Source organism: Rhinolophus hipposideros, assembly GCF_964194185.1.
Source record: "Rhinolophus hipposideros genome assembly, chromosome: 6".
Lineage (NCBI taxonomy): Eukaryota > Metazoa > Chordata > Mammalia > Chiroptera > Rhinolophidae > Rhinolophus > Rhinolophus hipposideros.
The window spans coordinates 9,952,786-9,972,588 of NC_138052.1; the positions used below are offsets into that span (position 1 = coordinate 9,952,786).

General features: G+C 51.9%; 2 protein-coding genes across 3 annotated transcripts in view; one reads left to right on the plus strand and one right to left on the minus strand.

Annotated features, from left to right (window-relative positions):
- Positions 1-7,779, plus strand: part of SCTR (secretin receptor) — a 71,450-nt gene extending 63,671 nt beyond the window's left edge. Inside the window, exons 11-13 of one of the 2 annotated variants that reach the window (XM_081051695.1) lie at positions 603-729; positions 4,892-4,933; positions 5,955-7,455. In XM_081051695.1, the coding sequence (XP_080907821.1) occupies positions 603-729; positions 4,892-4,933; positions 5,955-6,125 (340 nt within the window). In that variant the 3' untranslated portion in view covers positions 6,126-7,455. Of the gene's footprint in view, positions 1-602; positions 730-4,891; positions 4,934-5,954 lie in introns of both variants that reach the window. The other variant, XM_081051696.1, reaches the window with a different exon arrangement.
- TMEM37 (transmembrane protein 37) lies at positions 7,565-14,601 on the minus strand. Its single transcript, XM_081051697.1, has 2 exons — positions 14,492-14,601; positions 7,565-9,191 (listed from the first exon to the last, which is right to left on the minus strand). Exons 1-2 carry the CDS (start codon positions 14,510-14,512, stop codon positions 8,619-8,621), a joined length of 594 nt encoding a protein of 197 aa, XP_080907823.1. The 5' UTR covers positions 14,513-14,601; the 3' UTR covers positions 7,565-8,618.
- Positions 14,602-19,803: the final 5,202 nt, after the last annotated feature.

Here is a 19,803-nt window from a genome sequence, read left to right on the forward strand (position 1 = left end):
CAGGATGTCTTTAGGGCCTTGGGCGCCAAGTTAGGGTGGAGCTGGGCCTCCAGGATAAAGTTGCCAGATAAAATACAGGACGCCCAGTTCAATGTGAATTTTTCATAAACAATGTATAGTTTTTTAATACTTACACCCAAAACCCACAAAACCTTGTTTATCTGAAATTCAAATTAAACTGGGCATCCTGCATTATTATTTGCTAAATTTGGCAATGCTAACCTGGGAAGAAAATGAAAGAATATCTCCTTACTTATTATTAAAACAAATAAGAATGCTGTCTTTGCTGATAATATGCTGATAATGGAGTGGCAGTCATATATGCACATAATTTATAAACAGTTACTCGGGTGGGTCCATATTCAGATATTTTTTTACTGGTAGGGGGTACATGATCAGAAAGTTTAGGGACTGGCCATGGGTTGGTAAATGTATCTGGGTGAGGGGTATATAAGAATTTTCTGAAATAAAAAGTAAAAACAAAAAAGTTTGGGGACAGTGCTGCAAAGCCTTTGGCAATCGCGCAAAAGATGGGGTGTGCGGAGCCATGAGCCCATGGCCAATGGAGGGGGTGGGAGACGGCAGCATTTCTCTGTTCCCAGGCGTCTGGCCAAATCCACCCTCCTGCTGATCCCTCTCTTTGGAGTCCACTATATCGTCTTCGCCTTCTCTCCAGATGATGCCATGGAGATCCAGCTGTTTTTTGAATTGGCTCTTGGCTCATTCCAGGTAAGTTTCAGGGACTGTGACTTTAAAGTAAAAAGAGGAGTTCTCTCTTTCCTTAGAGAAACATGGAGGCCATAGAGAGAGCAAGCCACATCTTCCAGGAAGAGTTCCACAATGTGGTTTGAGAAGGCGGATGCCTCATTTGGCAGAGACCCAAGAGAAGCAGGGGCTGGCCTCTACCCTGAGGGTCACCACCAGACCCAAGTGCCCCACCAGACAAATGGGGGTAGGAGCTAAAACTAAGGAGAGAGAGACTGACTCCAGGGAAAACAAAAGGGAAAAGTAACCCTAGACGCTATATGGGACAGCCCTTAACAGGGCCATGGCTGAGCCATCAAAAAGTGGGGCAGGAAAATGAGCATTGTGAGAGGATGCAACTGGGGGGGAGGGTGTTTGAAAGAATAATATCCTCATGTCCATACTGGGAAGTCCACAAAAATGCCCCAAACTGAAAAATCCAGAAGTAGCAGCATCAGCATGTTATTTAGAAGCAGTTAAGAAAGTTCCAAATCGTTGCCTCTAAGGAACAGGAAATGGGGGTGGCGGGTGTCAGGAGGCTGCTGCTGTGTGTGTGTGTGTGTGTGTGTGTGTGTGTGTGTGTGTGGTCAAGAATCATTTGACTCTTCGAAACTATGTGCATCCACAACTTATTAAAAATGAAAACCAACTTAAAAGAAAAGAAAAAATGTGAGGGGAAAGTCACTTACCTACTTATTCAACAAGATGTTGTGAGGTTAAAATAAAATAGTAAAGATGTTTAGACAGAAGGGACTCTTAACATGAATCCCAAACTTCACAAGGTTATTTATTTACTCAGAGCTGTCTCCTTCCAAAAATAAAGTGATGTCGCTTTTAAGAAAAATATACAGAGGACAAAAAATAAGTAGATGAGGGATCAGTGAAAAAAGAAAATAAAGCCAAAAGTGTTCATACACAGAAGCAAATTTGGTAAAGTCCTATAAAGGTAGGAGATGTAGGTCATAAATTTGATTTAGAGCTTCCCAGTAGCCAAAGCAAAGACAGAAGCACAATCTGTTTCAAGATTTACAGTATCCATAGATGAAAACAAGCTGGTTCCCAGGAAAGACTAGTGATTCTAGGCTTTGGGGCCTGAGAGAAATTTTTCCTAAAGAAGCCAGCCTGCCCTCAACAAGGTTGATCATCTTACAGAGTCCTCCTCACCAGGCTGGCCTTGGCCTCAGAGTGGGGGCTCAGAGCCTCCCTCATTCCCAGAGTTCTGTTCAGGGTTGGCGTGGCCAGGGTCATTCTCACTCTCAGGTTCCAGGGAGGACACATCACTTGGGAACACTTTATTGAGTAGAGTCAAGTCTTGCTCTAACCCATGCCTTCAGACTCCACCCCAGGGCTGTCCCCTCTGCCCTCCTCTGAGCCTCTCTTCTGCCCAGAGCCCCCCAGCAGCGCCCCAGACCTCCCGAGAACCCAGCCTCTTGTGCAATCCTTGATTCTTTTTCACTGGGCCAGGAAGTTTTCGTGCCCAGTGATCTTGCAACGTGTGGGGAGGCTGGGTTCACCATGGCCCTTTAAGCAGCTGGGGGTTCCAGGTCCAGATGGGCAGGCAGATTTGACACAGCTGAAAAAGTGGGTAGTGATCTCTCTGAGACCATGGAGACCCAGGTCTGCCTCCCTGCGTGGCTGAGGACTTCCTGCCCCCTGGAGCCGTGGCTTGTGGTTGGGGCTGTGGGCTACCCAAGCGAAGGTCATTTGGCTTCTCTCGGGGGAAGCAGCTTGTTGAGAGAAAACCAAAAGCACTTTCCTAATGTTTCCACAGAAATGTTTACCAAAAAAACAATTGTTAAGAGTTTTTTTTTTATATAAGAACATTTGTTCATAGACAAATATATCATTTTCTGTTACACATTTATATTATATATATTTTTAAAATTTGTATTATGGAAAATTTGTCCCACATACAAAAGCGAATGGTATAGTAAACCTGAGTAGCTATTCCCAGCGGCCTCTCCTATTTCATCTCCATCCCATCGGCCACCATTTTAAGCCAATCAAGGCATCATTTTCTTTCACATGTGAATATTTCAGTATTTCTAAGACAGGCTTAATGAAGAACACACACAGAGCCACATACCGTTATCACTGCACATATTTTTAAAAACTGAAGTGTATTAGCTCTTTCTGGTTATAGAAATACTTGCTTATTGAAGGAAATTTGGAAAATAAGGCAAAGTTAAGAGAAAAATTCATCCATCCTCTCAAAATCCAGAAATAACTTCTGTTAAGATGCTGGTGTGTTTACTTCTACGTCTCTTTTCTGTCCAGGAAGACACACAGATGTACCCACACACACGTGATTAGGATCACGCGTGGCTTTGTATGCATATCCTGCTTGTTTAATTCCCCATCATGCCCGTCATTAATATTTTTCCACGTCATTGAAGTTGTTTAAATACTTCATTTTTTAATGATTGTACAAACACTGTGGGGTTCTTAAAGTTGCCGGCTGTGTGGGGCCTGTGCTATATATACCTGGGGCACATCTGACTGTCCCTTACTTGGGGCCCCTGCCCTCCCCTGAACAGTGCAAATGTGTTCCTGGATCCTTGCGGCCCAGGCAATCCTGGGCCCAGCGAGACAGGCAACAACCTTGGCTGGCAGCTCCGGGCCAAGCAGACACAGCTCGTCCTGCCTAAAGCCTCGTGACAGCCCCTCACCTATGAAGGGGATCCCCGTACCTATCTCCTAGGGCTTTGGAAAGGATTAAATGAAGCCCCTGGAGCCCAGAAACCCACAACTATGCAGACCAAGCTATACTTCAATTTGGCTATTTTATTTCAAAGCCTACCTTTCACACCCTCTGACAGTGTTCCCTAACAAGTGATGTCTGTTGGAACCATCTAGGGAATCTCTCAAAGTTGCTGATGCTCCCCCCCTGAGACATTCAGGTTTGGGGTACCGAGTGCAACCTGGGCAAAGCTTCCGGGTGATTCTAACATGCAGCAAAATTTGGAAACCACTGCCCCCATTCTAGGCAGCAGTTATTGAGGTCTGAAATTCTAAAGCCAATTCTTCTAGTTTTGTCACTGAGTCTTGTTAAATGCCAATATCCCTGAGCAGTCGGACATATCAAGCCCACCATAGACAGGCTGGCTCATTGCTCTTTGGGGTCCTTTCCAAGGTAGTAAGTTAAGGGCAGGCCTGGATGGGACTAAGGAAGAGGATTAGGCCACCTAAGGTCCAAGCTGTGGCCACCAGGCCTCAGGGGTAAAGTGCTCAGCAGCTGGGGAAGCCTGAGGCTTACTTACTGAGGCAAGTAAAGGCCTGTAAGGAAGGGCTGGCCCAAGGAGAGTCCCTGAGGGTGAGTGGGGTATCCGCACTGCAGAGACCCTGCTCACAGCTCAGGGTTCCGTGCAGGCGTCTTAGGCTTAAATCCTGCATCCCAGATTGTAATCCCTACCCTGGCAGAGGTCCTTGCCAGGATCCCAGAGGGTACCATGCAGAAAACAGGAGATACCTGTGAGATAACAGGAGGGTCCTGATGGGCACAGACCCCCACCATGCCAGGAACACAAAGCAGTGTAGCCCCAAGGCCCCTGACCAGGGAAATGCAGTCACCTGTCTGATGAGCAGAGGTCAGGACCTGCATATAAGCTTTGTTCTGACCAAACGTTCACACTTCTGTTTTTCAACCTGAATAGCTATCCATGTTTAAACATCTCCAGACTTCCAGCTTATCTTAAAAATGAGACCTAGGGTCCAGGGGCTCACGTACATGGGCTGGCCCCAACCCCTCCTCCTGGGATGAGCTGCCTTTAGGTGTCACGACTCCCTGCTTCTCCCGATGGACCCACCTTACTAATTCAGGCAACTTGCCTTTCCCACGACTGAGTTAGCAGCCCTAACTTTAATGTTACTGACACCACGTATGGTGTCACCGCTAGACGCTGGGAACACGTGATTGGGATCCTGTCCCTGCCCCCTAGGAGCTGTCTGTGCCAGCCGATGCCAGCACAGCCAGGGACACTGTGGGGCCCAGAAGAGGTAGCCCCAATCCCCCCGAGGTGTGGGAAGGCTCTGCAGCTCTTCCTGTGGTGGGGGAGTGAGCCTGCACCTGACGATTACAGAACTGGGGGTGAGGGAGGCTGGTGCTGGAGCACCCACACTAACGCCTGCTCCCTCTGCTCCCTGGCAGGGCCTAGTGGTGGCCGTCCTCTACTGCTTCCTCAACGGGGAGGTGAGTGTGTTCAGGTTGCCTGGAGGGGCTCCCTAGCCACCTGGGAAGGCGGTGGGAGCGGAGGAGTGGGTAGGAGAGGCTAGGGCCTCTTGGCTTAGGCATCTTCTAGGAGTCTGAGCTCACTTCAAGGGAGCAACAGAACCACATGGAGAGCTAAATGTTTTTTAACAAGCGCTCCAGGTGATTCTTATCGGTGGGAAGTTCAGGAAATGCAGGACAGTGCAGGCACCCCAACCAGAACCCAGGTTTCTGACTGCTCGGCTGCTGATCAGGACAGGTGATGTGGCTCTCTGCCCTTCTCTGGGCCTGTCTTCTCATCTGTAAAATGTGACTCAGATGACATGTCTGCCAACTCAGCCCTCAGAGAACCCCAAATGAGCATTGACTCTTTGAGGGTCTGCACACTTACCTTGAGGCCTCTGCCATTGCCCTGAGCATTTGGACCAGAACATGAGGTTCCTGGCACACAGAAGCTGGGCAGTCATTAGTTGAACATGGCATGGCACACAAGTAAAGCCTTTCTGAGACTGTTGACCATCTATCTGGTTCACCACACATATGAATGGTGAATGAGAATAACTTCTGACGATTTCCAGAAATCAGGCCTCAAGCCTAACCTCAAAGGTTTTGCAGTTGGAGCTGAGGATTGTGAGGGAAATTTACCGACAGCAGCTCCCTGGCTCCCAGATAAGTTCTGACTAGTGTGGCTTCATGGCAATGTGTCTGGTTGTCCCAGGTGACAATCTAGACATTAGAATTCTGGAGTTTGTGAAACAACCACAAGCCCCTTTTCCCCGACAGTATTGAGACTGCAGGTGATTCATGCCCAGAGGAGGGCTCTCAATTCCTACTGGACATCAGGCTGGAATTGGTCAATCTGAGTGGCCAGCAGGATAGGGGAAGGCATGACCGCTAGGCAAGAGTGGCAGGGTCGGGGCCAAGGCCCCAGGAGAGTGAGCAGGACTCTGGGTACCGGTCCTTTATGTTCTCTCCTGGGCTAATGGCTGATTTCTGGGGCCAGGTGCAGCTGGAAGTTCAGAAGAAGTGGCGGCAGTGGCACCTCCATGAGCTCCCACTGCGCCCCGTGGCCCTCAGCTCCTCCTTCAGCAACGGCATCAGCGGCCTCACCCATGGCACCACTGTCAGCCCCTCGGAGCCAAGTCGGGGCACCTGCAGGGCCAGTGTCATCTGAGAGGCTGGAGCAGGGCCACAGAGGCCACGCCAGGTCCTGAGGGCAGGACACTGCTGCAGGACAGTCTGTCTTCCCGGCAGACACTGTATGTTCTCCTGTCCTCCAGGCCTTCGGGTTGGGGGTGCAGTGAGAATTCCTCAGAACTGAACAGATGGGACTTGGGGCACCATGGAGGGGTGGAGGCCTGGGATTTGGGTCTGTTGTGTTCTCCTGGGAAGAGCAGGTCAGGGGTCCCAGAAGGGAGCAGGGAAATGAATGGTAGCCGGGATGAGATTTGGTCTCAGTATCTGTCAGTCTTTTTGCCTTCCAGACACAGGTGAGGGAGGATGCTCTGGCCCACTCTCCTACCCCTTTCTGTAGAAGGGGGCTTCCCTGATCCCCACTCATTTTCAGGGACAAGCTTAGAAGCCCAGAAAACATGAGAAATTTTCAGGGACAAGCTTAGAAGCCCAGAAAACATGGCCCTACCTGGATCTTTCCCGCCCCTCATTGCACCTCACCTGTCTAGCAGTTCTCATCCTAGAGCCTTCAAGACAGTACCTGAATTAATCTGATCAAGTCCCAGGAGTCCAGGAGAACCCCAGGACCCCCGCTCCCTTTTAGTAACCCCAGCATGGTATGAGATGTCCCTCTGTTCTTACTGCTCTCAGTCAGCTATCCACAGCCCCCAGGGCAGACACAGCAGGAGACGGGGCATGATCCCACTTGACAGAAGAGAAACAGGTTCACCAAGGTCCTGTGGCTTGCTCAAGCTACCGGGCAAAGAAGTGGCAAAGTCCAGTCTGGGGCTTCCAGTCTCAAAGCTCAATGCTCCAAGGCTGTTTTACACGGCCCATCTACTCACCCCATTGGGGATTTTAATCTCACCCTTTCCTCTCTGGATCTGTCCCCTTTAATATCAACACTCCCTCCCCACCCGGCTTGTGAGGATTAAAGAGGATTCAATATTTGAACCCTTTTACAAAACAAAACCTACCAGTGCTCAGGGGAATGAAATCTGGACATAGTAGAGAACTCCTCCCCCCAATGTAAAGAATCTTGCTGTTGGGTGGGCCCAGCTCTAGTCCTAGCTTTGGGTGATCCTGGACAAGAGCTATCCCTCTCCAGGGCTTGGCTCCCTATATCTCTGTACCTTCCCCCTGCAGACAAGGCGGTCACCCTTCGCCTCTTGTAGACTGCTCCTGGTGAGAAGGCCAGGTGCCCACTTCCAGGGCTAAGAACTCAGTCTACATGGTTGATGAGCTCTGCTCTCCAAAACATCAATTGGTCCACAACACCTTGCTCAAGTCATGTCCACAGACTCTGTGCATTTTGGAATAAAAGTTTTTTTAAAAAATCACAAGAGGTAGGTATAGGCACCCAGCCCAGCTCAGAAAGTGGACCTGCTGTGGCAAGGTTAGGGCAGAGACCCAAAACTCATGCAATCAGTCAGTGGCAGCAAGAATGAACCAGGGAAGGCCCAAATTTATCAGGTGGGGGAGTGGGAAGAGGCTAGTGTAGAATGAATTGGGCTGAGGGCAAAAAAGGGATTGGAAACGGGGCAAGTTAGTGTACAAAAACCCTGATCTGCTTGCAAGGATGGAAATCTCCACTGGTTTCTGGTCCCCTTCACCTGCATTCCTCCCCAGGATGGTTATTAATCATTACCCAAGGTCCAACAGGTCTAGACACATGCTCTTTGAAATGTGTTCTAGAATCAAAAATGGTACCCTGAGACCATGTGATCCTTACCAAAGATGGACACACACATTCATCTCAGGGAGGGCTGTGCATCAGAAGTCAGGGAGACCTGTCTGGAAGGCTTGCTCGAGAACTCTCAAAGAGGGGACAGCCAGCTGCTGGAAGCTGGAGTTATCCAGGGGGTATGGGGTTCCAGGAATTGAATCAAGTCAAATGGTTTGAGAACCTATCATGTGCCAGACATTCTGAGGGAATCTTGAACTCTGCCTCCCTGGCATGACCAAAGCTAAAGCACGGAAATGTGCAGAAAGAGCCTTTGAGCTGACGGAAGTCCTAGGCCCTGATTGGACAGTTAGCTGGAAGAATGATCCACTCTTAGCAACCCCGGCAGGCCCTAGGGACCCCGTAGCTCATATCCCAGCACAGAGCCATAAACCAGGTGTAAACAGCACATGGCTATGCAGCTTAGCCCAGGCACCAGTTACCAGAGCTGCTCCCAAATCTATTCCTGTTCCGGGGGAAGGATTCAAGAAAAGGGTTTTATAATGAGTTCTTCTAAAAGCTACATCTTAATAACTTGGCTAAGCCTGTGTAGCTGGTGGCACAGTGGCATTCTCCTGGCCTCTGGCCCTGCAGACCAGTTGCAAAAGCCCCTGGGCCATTTCTGGCCAACATCGGAAGGTTATTGGCCAAGAGGCAGCAGTTTCAAGGTCATTGTTCTACCCTTTCCCCCACCAAAGGTCCCAGGTTGGAAAAGTCCCATCTTGACCACAATTTCTTATAGAACCAGGCATCCTCGGGAGGTGGAGGGCTCTAAAACTTCCTTGGTTGGTCCCAGGGATGGGTGATGCTGTTGACATGAAGGCCGCTGATGGCGTTCAGGAAGAAGAGGAAGGAGGCGGTAAACTGGCACCAGAACATCAGAGTGAAGCCGATGAGCGAGATCTGGTTCCTGAGAAGGATCACAAAACCCAGAAGGCCCGCAGAGGAGAGGACAAACGAGATGAGGAGCAGGATGGAGCCCAGGGCCCACTTGCGCCGTGCGTGGAGGTCCTCACATACCTGGGATACCATGAGGAGCTCCAGGCCAAAAATGGCAGCCACCACAGCCAAGGCGCCCCCGCTGCGTACCAGGACCATGCCCACAGCCAGCCCTGGCACACGAGCCTGACTCAGGTCTCTGAGGCACTGTGGCCCAGTCTGATTGGAGGTGGTACAGAAGTGCCACAGCCCAAAGAGGCGGTCCTCAGCCAGGAGCCAGTGGCCATCACAGATGGAGACAGAGGAGAGGACCACGGCCAGGGCAGCACACACGATGATGAGGGTCCGGATGAAGGATTCAAAGAAGGACCGACGGGGCCTCCTTTGGCCCAGCAGCCTCTGGGCCTGGAAGACACCACAGACGTACATGTCAGAGAGGGCCCTGCCGCACCCCCTCCAACCTCTTCAGGGAAGACCCCGAACATGCCTTCCACCTTCCCACAGCCATGTTTCCTGCTACGGTCTCCAGGGAAGCTGGAATGCCACCTTTACTCACAGCTTCCTCCCCAGTTCCCCCTTACCTTTCAGCACCTTCTTTGGGGAGCCCTACCCCCGTTCTACTTATTCCCTGTCCTCCATTCAAGACCTATAAGTATTGACTGTCCAGTTATTCACCAGGCCCAAAGAGTTCCCTGACCTTTCTTTAATGATCTTCTTAAAGAGTAAGAAATCCAAATTCAAATCACTGGCAAATCCCAATCCCTTCTGAATTCAGAAAATCTGTCTGGCTTGGCTAGTGTGACCTTGAGCTTGCAGTTGTCCTGGGTTTCTTTGTAAGCAAAACAAGAAAACTGCCTGGAAGGCTGTGAGGGTTGTAAAAATCACCAGAACATAATACATGGTTAAGTTTCCCTTCTCTCTCCCTAGGATTTCCCCAGTACACATCCAGTTTTCTCTAATTCCCACCCAGCTGGTTCTGCACTTTCCACATTGTGTCCAGGCATCTGTTTTATTAACTTGTTTTCTTCAGTACTGAAAGTGATGTTTGCACCTTGCCCTGTAGTCTTGCTTAGCCCCTCCCAGAACTTGCTAACCAGACTGTTCTAGCAGCTTATTTTGGGGGACAGGGAGTGGGCAGAGTCACTGAGGCTGTCCTTCAGTCTCTGGTTTCAGCACTGGACGCCCCTCCTCTCTTCTGGCAAGCTGAGTCGGGTGTCTAGTGACTGTCCCTTATCTCACAGCACTGGGACACCACCCAGGTGCCATTCCCAACCACTAGCCCAGAAAGCAAAAGAAACTTCATAGTAAAAATCCTTATTCCACCCATAAGCACTGCAGATCTGCCCTGCCGACCTCTCCAACTTTGTCCCCCAGTGCATTCTCCTTGGCCACCCCACTCAAGTACAGTAGCCCTCTTTCCATGCCTAGAACTTTCTTGCCTCAGACCTATTGGCCCCTCCACCAAAAAGGCTCTTCTTCAGGTTGCCTCCATTTCTCCATTCTTCATATCTCAAGTAAAATGGAACCTCCTCAGAGCCGCCTTTTCTATTTACCCTATCCAAACTGGGTCCTCGCCTGACATTTCCCATCAGGTACCTATTTGTTTTCACCATTCTGACCACATTATCCCTTCTGATTTGTAGTTTATACATTATTGTCTATCTCGCTTAGAGACTGTGCTCTCCAAAAGGGCATGGCCTCCTGTTTAGACACTGCTGTGTCCCCAGCACCTGGCACAGTACTTGACCCGGATATTCAGTGGGTACTCAGGAAGAGCCATGGGATAAATAAATGGTCAAGTTTGCAGCTATTGTCACCTCTATCTGAAGCTCCCTTTAAACTGAATCTCCTGCCTAGTCATAAATTAAATTACATACACCATTTACAATATGTGTGGAAGCAGCCCAGGTTGTACCCCATTTGGGGAGGTAAGCAAAACGAGACATGTGGGACAGTCAACGCTGGGAAAATGGAGGCTTCCAGAGGTAAGTCTTTATGTGTCCCTCACTAACGTGTAGTTCTCAGTGAGGGACACAAAAAGCAAAGCCATGCTCCTGGGAGAGTCTTATGGTCAGAGCCCTACCAAAACATCAGGCTGGCTGCTAACTTGCCCACCTGAGTAGGAGCGACTGCGAATTTCAATCCCAAGGATACATGAATGAGGACCTCATTTGCTTTTGGCACTGCTGCTGAGGTAGGGTCCTATTTTACTCTTAAACCTGTCAGGCTGGTAGAGTAGGAATCCCTGTGGGGGTATGCTAAGATGGAAACTGTCATGCAGAGGTCAGGTGACTTGCCCAAGATCACTCACCGAAATCATAATAAAGCCTGTTAACAGCTAAGAGGACGACTATATGATTGCAGGGGAAGGGACGCAATCAGCACCGCCTGGGGCCTTCCAAGTAGAGGGCTGTAGAGTTAGGGGCTCAATATTAATGGGGAGAAAAAGGATTAGAGTACAGAAGGATACCCAAGGGGTCAGGACCCCAATTCAGATCCCGAGAAAAAAGCAATCTGGGGTGCTGTGAAGAGTACTCTGGCAGGAGACTTGGCTCTGGTTCTCAAACTGTCCCCTTGCTTCCTAGAGGGGCTTCCAGGTAATGAAGCAGGGGAGCAAGGGAAGCTGAGAGGGCCCCTTCCTCACTCCCACTAGCAGATCCCGGTTACCTGCTGGAGACAGTGGGAATCTAGGAATCTGGATTGGAAAGCATTAGAAAACCAGCTCTACTGTGCTCGCTTCGGCAGCACATATACTAGAATTGGAACGATGGAGATTAGCATGGCCCCTGCGCAAGGATGACACACAAATTCGTGAAGCGTTCCGTATTTAAAAAAAAAAAGAAAGAAAGAAAGAAAAACAGCTCTACTGCTAAGAAACCAACCAAGGAAACTTTGAAACCTCTGTGTCTACAAACCATTAAAGGCCCTTGCCCTTAGGTGGTTTCTTAACCCCTTTGGCCCTTGTTTTCCCATCTATTAGATGGATCACCCCTGCAGGAAAACAGTAGCCATAAAGGCACCTGGTGAAATTACAACACCCCAAGAGGCTGAAAAGGCCCCAGGTACAGAGAGCAAGTCACAATAACACAGGACCCAGAAACCTTCTGACCCTAGACATCATGGCTGTTTGGAGAACAGGCACGTCCTGTCCCTCCATCAGCCCCACCTGTCCTGAGCACTGGCTGGACTTTCCTCTCCAGGTCCTCAGATATCCCAGATCAGAAAGACAGCTGACGTCACTTCATCCCCCCCCCCCCACTGCAAAACAGGACTTTGTTTAAACTCTGACCACCAATAAAACTCCCAAGGATTAAAAGAGATCATGTGTATGAAAGTGCTTGCCATATGAGCAGCTCCCACTTCACCGGAGCTATTAACAGTATTAGTAACAATAATAATGCATATTAGAGTCTTTATTCCTAAGCAGTCAGCACCACACCCCAGCTTCCGGCACCTCCACTAGCTTTCAGTGATCCAAAACCTGAAATCCTCTCCTGGAGGGCAGCTGGGCAGCAACATGGTCAGTGAATGGCCAGTGGTGAGGGCAACTGAGTCTTACCCCTGACCTGCCAGCCCCCAAATGTGTGACTGTGGGCAAGTGACTTTAATCTCTTAGGACCTTGACTTCCTCTGCTAAAAAAGAGCAAATGTTTTCCTTATTTCATCTGTAAGCCAGAATGAATGATTTCTAGTGATTCATAGAACAGTGTCACTTAACACTCCTGGGCCACTGAGTCCCACGCCAAGGTCTTATCTATAACCCAGGACCCCATCTGCTCCCATCAACACTCAACTTTGGCTGCTCACTACTTACTCTCCACATCCCCAACACCCGCCCCCCCCCCACTCACTGCCCACTCTGCCCTGGCCCAGGTCAGACCCTCATCATTAGCAAGAAATTCCTTCAGTAGCTTCCTACACAGCTGGCCTGCCACCAGCCCTTGAGCGGTGGCCTGGCCTGCCTGCATGACCCCAGTGCGGTCCCAGGAGCCAGCCAGCCAGCCAGCCAGCTTTTTAGCTGTGTTTGACCTCTGGCAAGTTATCCTCTCTCTCTTTCCCCTTTCCTCGCCTGTCAATGGAGATAACAGGACCTATCCTCCTGTAGTTGTGGGGCTGAAATGAGTTTTCATCCCAGGTACTTAGTAACAGTCACAGGCACCAAGGTTAAGTGCTCCTAAGCAGCAGCGACTATTGTCCTGTGAGCGCAGCGTCCTCCCACCTCAGAGTAGAGCCACTGGGCTTTACCCCATCTAGTCCCCCCCCCTCCCCGCAGGCCTCCTCCCCCTTCCTCCTCTTCCTCCACTAACCACTTGGCTTTCCTTGCTACCAGTCTGCCCAACCCTCCTCTAGCCCAGCACAAAGATCCACCCCCCATCCTGCCCCACAGTTTTTGCACCTCTTGATTTAGCACTCACTCCCCCATTCCTCTTCTAAGTCCTCGTTTACGAGCCTCTCTCCCCAACTGGACAGTCAGCTCCTCGAGGGGAGAGACCACGCCCGGTCCCACCCTCCTTGCTGTCTGTCCACCTATTCCCAAGGCCTATCCCAGGAGGCTGCCTGGTCCCGACTCAAAATTCTGCCCCAGAACAAAGAGGAGGCACTTGTTGCATCCCGTTCCCCACCCCCAAACTCACCCCAGCAGCTGTGTCCCGGGTAGAAGTTTAGGGGGGTGGCCTGTGGGTGGGGTTTACTGTTCCGGAAAGGGCGAAAGAGCGAGTGAGATTTGGAGCCAAGGAGTTCTGATTTTGAATCTCGATTCTGCAGCTTATCTGGGGCCACGGACACGTTACTTCACCTCCAAACCTCAGTTACCACGGCAATTAAATGGGCAGAGTAGTATCCACCCGAGTTAGTGTTGTGGGGGTCTGAGCACTGGCGTGCGAAGTCAAAGGAGCCTCTACGCGTCAGGACAATCCAGTCGGCAGGCTCCGGGGGAGGCGAGCTGATGGGAAGCCTCCGCGAAAAGGAAGCCAGCCGGCAGGGGAGTGATCCCGCCACCCACTGACCGCCCTGGGGAGAGCAGCACCTCGGAGGGGAGAGGGTGGGAATGGGTGGGTTCTCAGCTGACACAAACGTCTTGCACCACCCGTAAGGAGAAACCAAAACTAAGGGGATGCGGGCGGCTCCCCTCACTAGAGCCTTTTCTCTGAGGCGTCTGCCCGCTCCAGAGAACCCATCGCTCGCCCCAGCACTCTAAACGCAGTTTTGGGGAGAGGGGAGATGGTCTCTCTTGTCCCCACCCAAGAAAGTTCTGGCTTCCCCAGAGACGCATCCTCAGGTTACACTAAAGCAAGCCTCAGTTGGCAAGTGGATTCTATGCACCCTCCACCCCAGACACACCTCCTTTTTAAAAAGGAGGGACCCCTCTGGTGAACCTAACCGATGGGCACTGGTGACCCCAAAGAGAAACGTGAAAAGAGGTGTGGGAGCCTCGGGGGCTTGCAGGGTCGCGAGCAGAGGCGGGAGCAGACCGCGCCGCAGGAGCACCGTTGGGGGCGGGCGCCCCCAAGTTGCTTCCCGCCCACAGTCTTCGGAGCCCCCAGGCTAGCAGCAGGTGGCAGGCACGGCCGGGCACTCCCGTCCACCACCGCCCCAACCCCCACACCCCCTGGCAGGGCCAGCGGCTGGGAACCGCTCACAGTGCGAAATCCCTTCCCTCCCCCACGGTGGGGCAGACCTCGGCCCGCGGGGGGCCTGGGGGCTACCTGCACGGTGATGGCAGTCATGCTGCCCGGGCTCGGCCGCGCTCCCGCCCCGCTTCCTCCCGCGGCTCCGCGGCGGCCGCCGGCGTCCGTCTGGGGACCTCTCCTGGGGGGCGGGGCGGGGCCGCTACGGGGCGGGCCCGACCGCGGGAGGGAGGCCGCAGTCACCACGGAGCAAGTAAGCCCCGGTCGGGCTCCGCCCGCCCCGCCGCCGTGCGCAGCTCGGTTTACGCTGAGTCAGCGGGGCGGACCCGAGGATCCCCAGGGGAGAGAGCGGGGGGCGGGCGCCGGGAAGGGGCGAGGACCCGGCTCTCGGGGGTAAGCTACTCCGGCCCGAGGGAGGAGCATCGGCTCTGGGGGGGGGCTGGCCCGCCTGGTGGCCCGCCCCGAGTCCCTCCCTCGCTACTGATCCTCCCGGGCGACTTCGCCTGGGGCGCAGGTTCCTCGAGGGCCGGACGGCGCCGGCGGGAGGGCCGGGGAATTGCGTTCCAGCCCCAGGTGTGGAATCGGGCGTCCGTAGGGTCCCGGGAGAGGAGACCCGCGCTCCGGCTCGGCTGTCTCCACCACCCGCTCTGTGACCTTGGCTGCTTCGTTTACGTTCCTGAGCCACGGATAATAATGAGATAATATTTGTGAAAGGTCGGGGTCTTGCGAAGCCCTCGGTAAGTGTGAGCTTAGTGGAAACACTGGAGCAATCCTTGCATCAGTTTCCTCTCCCCCAAAGGGGGGGGGGTGTACCAACATGTCCCCCTCCCGGCCACCTCAGCGACCATCAAAAAGGCAAATGTGACAAAACAAAAGCCATTGTTCTTCCTCGACTTTTGATGGCGCCCGAGTTCTCAAGGCGGCAACGCATAAAGTCCCCACACCAAAAAGGGATGGGACTAGGCAGGTGGGCCCCAGGGCAGCAATGTCCAAGTAAGACCCACACCTCCCATCTCAGTTTGTAAGGAAGTGTGTTGGTGAGGGGGTAGTGTGCCTCTATAAAGCAAGATCTCCTTTCTCCGTAACTAAATGGGGTAAATTATTTGGCTCATTCAGGCAGGCAGGCAGCTACCCTGTGACTACCCAAGGACATTCAAAATAACTGCTCTTTTCCCCCAAGAGCCATGTGAAAAAGGGGGAATGTTACAGTTGTCCGTGCATCTCCCAGTTAGATGTTTATTGGTTTCCATGCTTGCCAGAGACCTTGTAAAATCCTTAAACCCAGTCCTCAGGCCCAGGCACGTGAGTGCCATGCCCTCAGCCTCCCATTGGAACCAATGGAGAACCAGGACTGGACTTAACTGGCAGAACCAGTCTGGGCCTGAGTTCTTGCCACAAATCAGAATCACCTGGAGGACTTGTTAAAACACAGACTGCTGGGCCCCACCCCAGAATGTCTGACCTAGTGGGTGGGTTGGGGGTGGGGGCAAGGCCTCGCTTTGTATATTTCTAATAAAGTGTTGCTACTGTGGAGTGTCTGTGGACTCTGCTTTGACAATCACTGAGCTAAGGCAAAGGGGAGTTGGCCCAGCCCAGGCAGGTCAACCCTTGTCTGCTTGGGCCTTCCCTCCATGGCCCCCACCTGCCTTCTCCCCAGTCAAGGGTCCCAGATGCCAGGTTCTCCCTCCACAGCCCTGGGCTCTGGAGAAGGGGCTGACACAGGAATGGAGGACCTGGCCTTGTTGGGGGTCGCTTTACAGAACCCTAGAATGCTTTCTGGGTTACTGGGGCCCGGCAGCATCTCCTGTGACCTGGAAGGGAGTGCCTGGCATTAAAATCAGAAAGAACTGTCAGGTTGGGAAGTCCACGCCCACCTTGTGCCTTCTAAGATTTCAGTGTATGGTAAGGCTGGGGATATGTTGCTTGTTTGCTTTCTTGGTAAGAATAGAAAGTCTTGAATCAGTGGAATTTAGTGCAACGTGTCTTGTCAGCAAGATAGCTGGAGAAGCAGAAATGACTTAGGAATAATAAGGAGGAAGTGACTGTCCGTTCCAGTAGTTTTATGGTCCTAAGAAGACCTGGGACACAGCTAGGAGTCAGGGTGGAGTTTGTGCTGAGGACCAGGCACGAGGTCTATGAGCTGGTCACAGGGGCTAGCCCTCTGTGTTCCAGGATGCTGGAGTCTCCTAGATACCCCCGTGGTGCCCAGGGCTAGGGACAGAGTGGGGTGTGACCGCATCCATACTCCCTTAGTGCATACCCAGCCCCTGGTGAGATAGTGAGAGGCAGTTAACTCAGCAGGAATAAATATCTGGAGGAGAGGAGGATTCTCAGTGCCATGCGGGTCATGCAGGGGCAGAGGTGGGGGTGCAATGACAGGATAGGGCCCCAAGGGGTTTACACTGGAACCAGCATGGAGAGAGTGGTAGCTCCTGGGACAGCACAGAACCTGCCCTATACCTTGACTTCTCTGCCTTTTCTTCAGACAGTGTGACAGATTCAATACCTGTCTGTCTCCCACCTCTATTTCTAGACCTGGCCAAGGTTGGGGAAAGAGGAACAGCATAAAGAAAGGGAGGAAGTGGCCCCCACTCCACCCCTCCGACCACTCTTGTCTGACGAGAAGGCCCTATTCCTTGCTCTTAGAGAGTTCCTGATTAATGAATCAACAAGGATTAGATCTATTGGTCAGTCAACAAGCACTCTCCCACCCCTGGACCTTTGTACTTGCTGCTTCCTCTGCGGGGAAACTTCCTCAAGAAATTCACATCTAAGCCTCACCAACCCCTTTGAGGTCTGGGCTCAGATGTCATCTTATCAGAGAAGCCTACCATGACCACCACATCTGAAACAACCCCCTCCATTCTCTTTTCCCTTTCCCCCTTATCACTACACACACACACACACACACACACACACGTCCCCTCTCCATCTATAGTATAAGTTCCAAGAGGCCAAGGACTTTGCCTTGTTCACTAGTATGTACCACAAAGCCAGGCACTTAGTAAGTACCCAATAAATACTCACTGAATACATGAATCAGTTGATTGAATACCTACTATGTACCCACCACCGTCTTGGTTAATGAGGGACAAAGAAGAAAAGGGCAAATTATCTGTCAGTGGTTGAATGCTTGAGTTTTAAGGTCAAAATCTGCCTCCCCTTCATTTCTGCTCCCTCCCTGGCCTCCTCACCCAATCCAGGCCCATATCCTCCAGCTCTTTATTCCCTCACACTCCTGGTCCCCTGTATCCTCTCCTCTCCCCCACTCTAGATTGCATCAGCTCTAAAGTGCATTTGTGTACAATAGCCTCCTGCCTGGTCTCCCTACCTCCATTCTTACCTCCTCTGTCCTTTCATAGCTTCCCGCCCCCTTTCCCAAGGCTCATCAAGGTGGAGTTACCTGGCCCCTGCCTGTCCGTCATACCCTCAGCTCCAGCCACCACGCTTGCCAGCGTGCATCCTGGGCAGGAAGTTCCATCCAGTCTCAGGGCTTCTGCACTCCGCATTCTCTCTGGGTGGCAGGCCTTGCCCTGATGTCTGCAGGACAAGCTGTCACCTCTTTACGGAACTCCCTCGCCTTCCCCAGCCAGAGTATCATCCACACACACTTGCTCCTATTACCTTTGTATTTTCTTGATCATTAGCTGAACTTCCCTCTTTGTCTGTTTCCTGGATTTTCTGTTTCCCTCTCTAAAATGCTATGCACGTGCTCTCTTCAGCAGCACATATACTAAAACTGGAACAATACAGAGAAGATTAGCATGGCCCCTGTGCAAAGATGACATGCAAATTCATGAAGCGTTCCATATTTTTTTATAAAAGAAAAATACTATACGTTCCCTGAGACCTGGGACTTTCTCTCACAGCTGTACACCCAGTCCCAAGAGTAGGGACCCGTCAATAAAGTTTACTGAGTGACCAACTGAGGCTTCAGGTGCATTCTGGGCCAATTACTTCTCTTGTGTGCTTTGGTGGTTTTCTCTCAGGTGGGGAAACACATCCGTCTTGGTTTTGTAAGGGTCTCATTAGCAGTGTGTGTGAGGTGCTCAGTAACTTATGATCTTGACCATCCAGTGTCCTTGTCCCCAGGGAACCTTAGATGGGAGAGGCAGCTCCATCTCTGCCATCAGGGAACTTCCGTCTGAAGAGAGAGATCCCTGCCCTGGAGTTTTCTCTTTTGAGGATTTGGGGTTGAGGGGCAGGGGCTCCTGGTCCAAGGGACAAGGTGGGGCAGGCACACTCAAAAGACCCAGGAGCAATAACTGGGAGTGTGCTAGGAGCCCTGCTCGAAGTTCACTGTGCAGTCTCAGTGCAGCTGACTAACCCTGCCTGCTCCTGTGCCTGGACTTCTGACCTCTCTGACTGTGGCCTGCACTGTGGCCCTGTGGCTTCTCCCATCCCCCACACCCTTCTCCCTTTTGCCCTGCCTTCGCCCACCAGGTCTGCCTCTTCTCCCACCCTATTCTTCACGGTTTCCTGATTCCAGGCAGTTCCATTTGCTTCCACACCAGGCCTCCTCCTGCCCTTTGCCTTGTGCCTTGAGCTCCAGCCCTGCATTCCGACCTCCACGCAGAAGAGCCCTATTGCGACACAGACCTTGTTTACAACATTCTAGTGTAGCTGGGGGCCAAGGGGCTTTCCCTGCCCTGCTCTGTGGCTTGCCTCTGTCTTTCCTTCCCTCTGGACGGGCCTCAGGTGTGACATTTACCCTGTGTCTGCCTCAGCCAGCCCAGAGCACCAGCTTCTGTAGAGGGAGGTGGGGAGGAGAACTGGCTGCAGCTGGAGCAGTGAATGAATAAAGCAAGAACCTGGGATCTTTTCTGAAAGTCTCCATACATCAAAACTCCCTCCAATGTTTTTTGAAAATGATGCAGACGGGGCCTCTGAGGGTGGCCTTTCGGTGGGGTCTCCACTTTCTAAAGTTATCTGTCCTTGAGACAGGCGCTCTCCAGGGCACCAGGGCCCAGATTTCCAGGTGGACCGTGTACCTGCATGGGGATCACTCTGAGCACTTTCTTTGCAGGCTTGGACACTGGACTTGTCAGCACACTCTGAGACACCCAGTCTCTCCCAAACACACCCAGGGCCAGCAGAGCAAGAGCCCATTCCTTGCTGAAATGGGTCTGTGTTCTTCCCTACTCATGTCACCCCACCAGAATCAAAGAGTCCAGGAAATAAAATTAAGCACCAGGAATTGGTGGGGAGCACAGTAAGATGACAGGGGAAGTTAAAAGGAATAGACAGGGCTTTGCCTGAGCTCTGGGGAATCCCAGGAAATACCCCACCACACAGTTTATTTGATTTGATGGACAAGGAGAGCAGGCTGGGTCGGAGGAGTGGTAGGGAGAGCGGGGTAGCTAGGGAATTCACTGCAGGGTGGATGGTCT

Excerpts from the sequence above, each read along its gene's own strand:
- TMEM37 (XM_081051697.1), bottom strand. The coding sequence starts at position 14,512 with ATGACTGCCATCACCGTGCAG. Across the intron at positions 9,192-14,491 it reads TGACTGCCATCACCGTGCAG|GCCCAGAGGCTGCTGGGCCA; the intron begins GTAGCCCCCAGG and ends GGTGTCTTCCAG.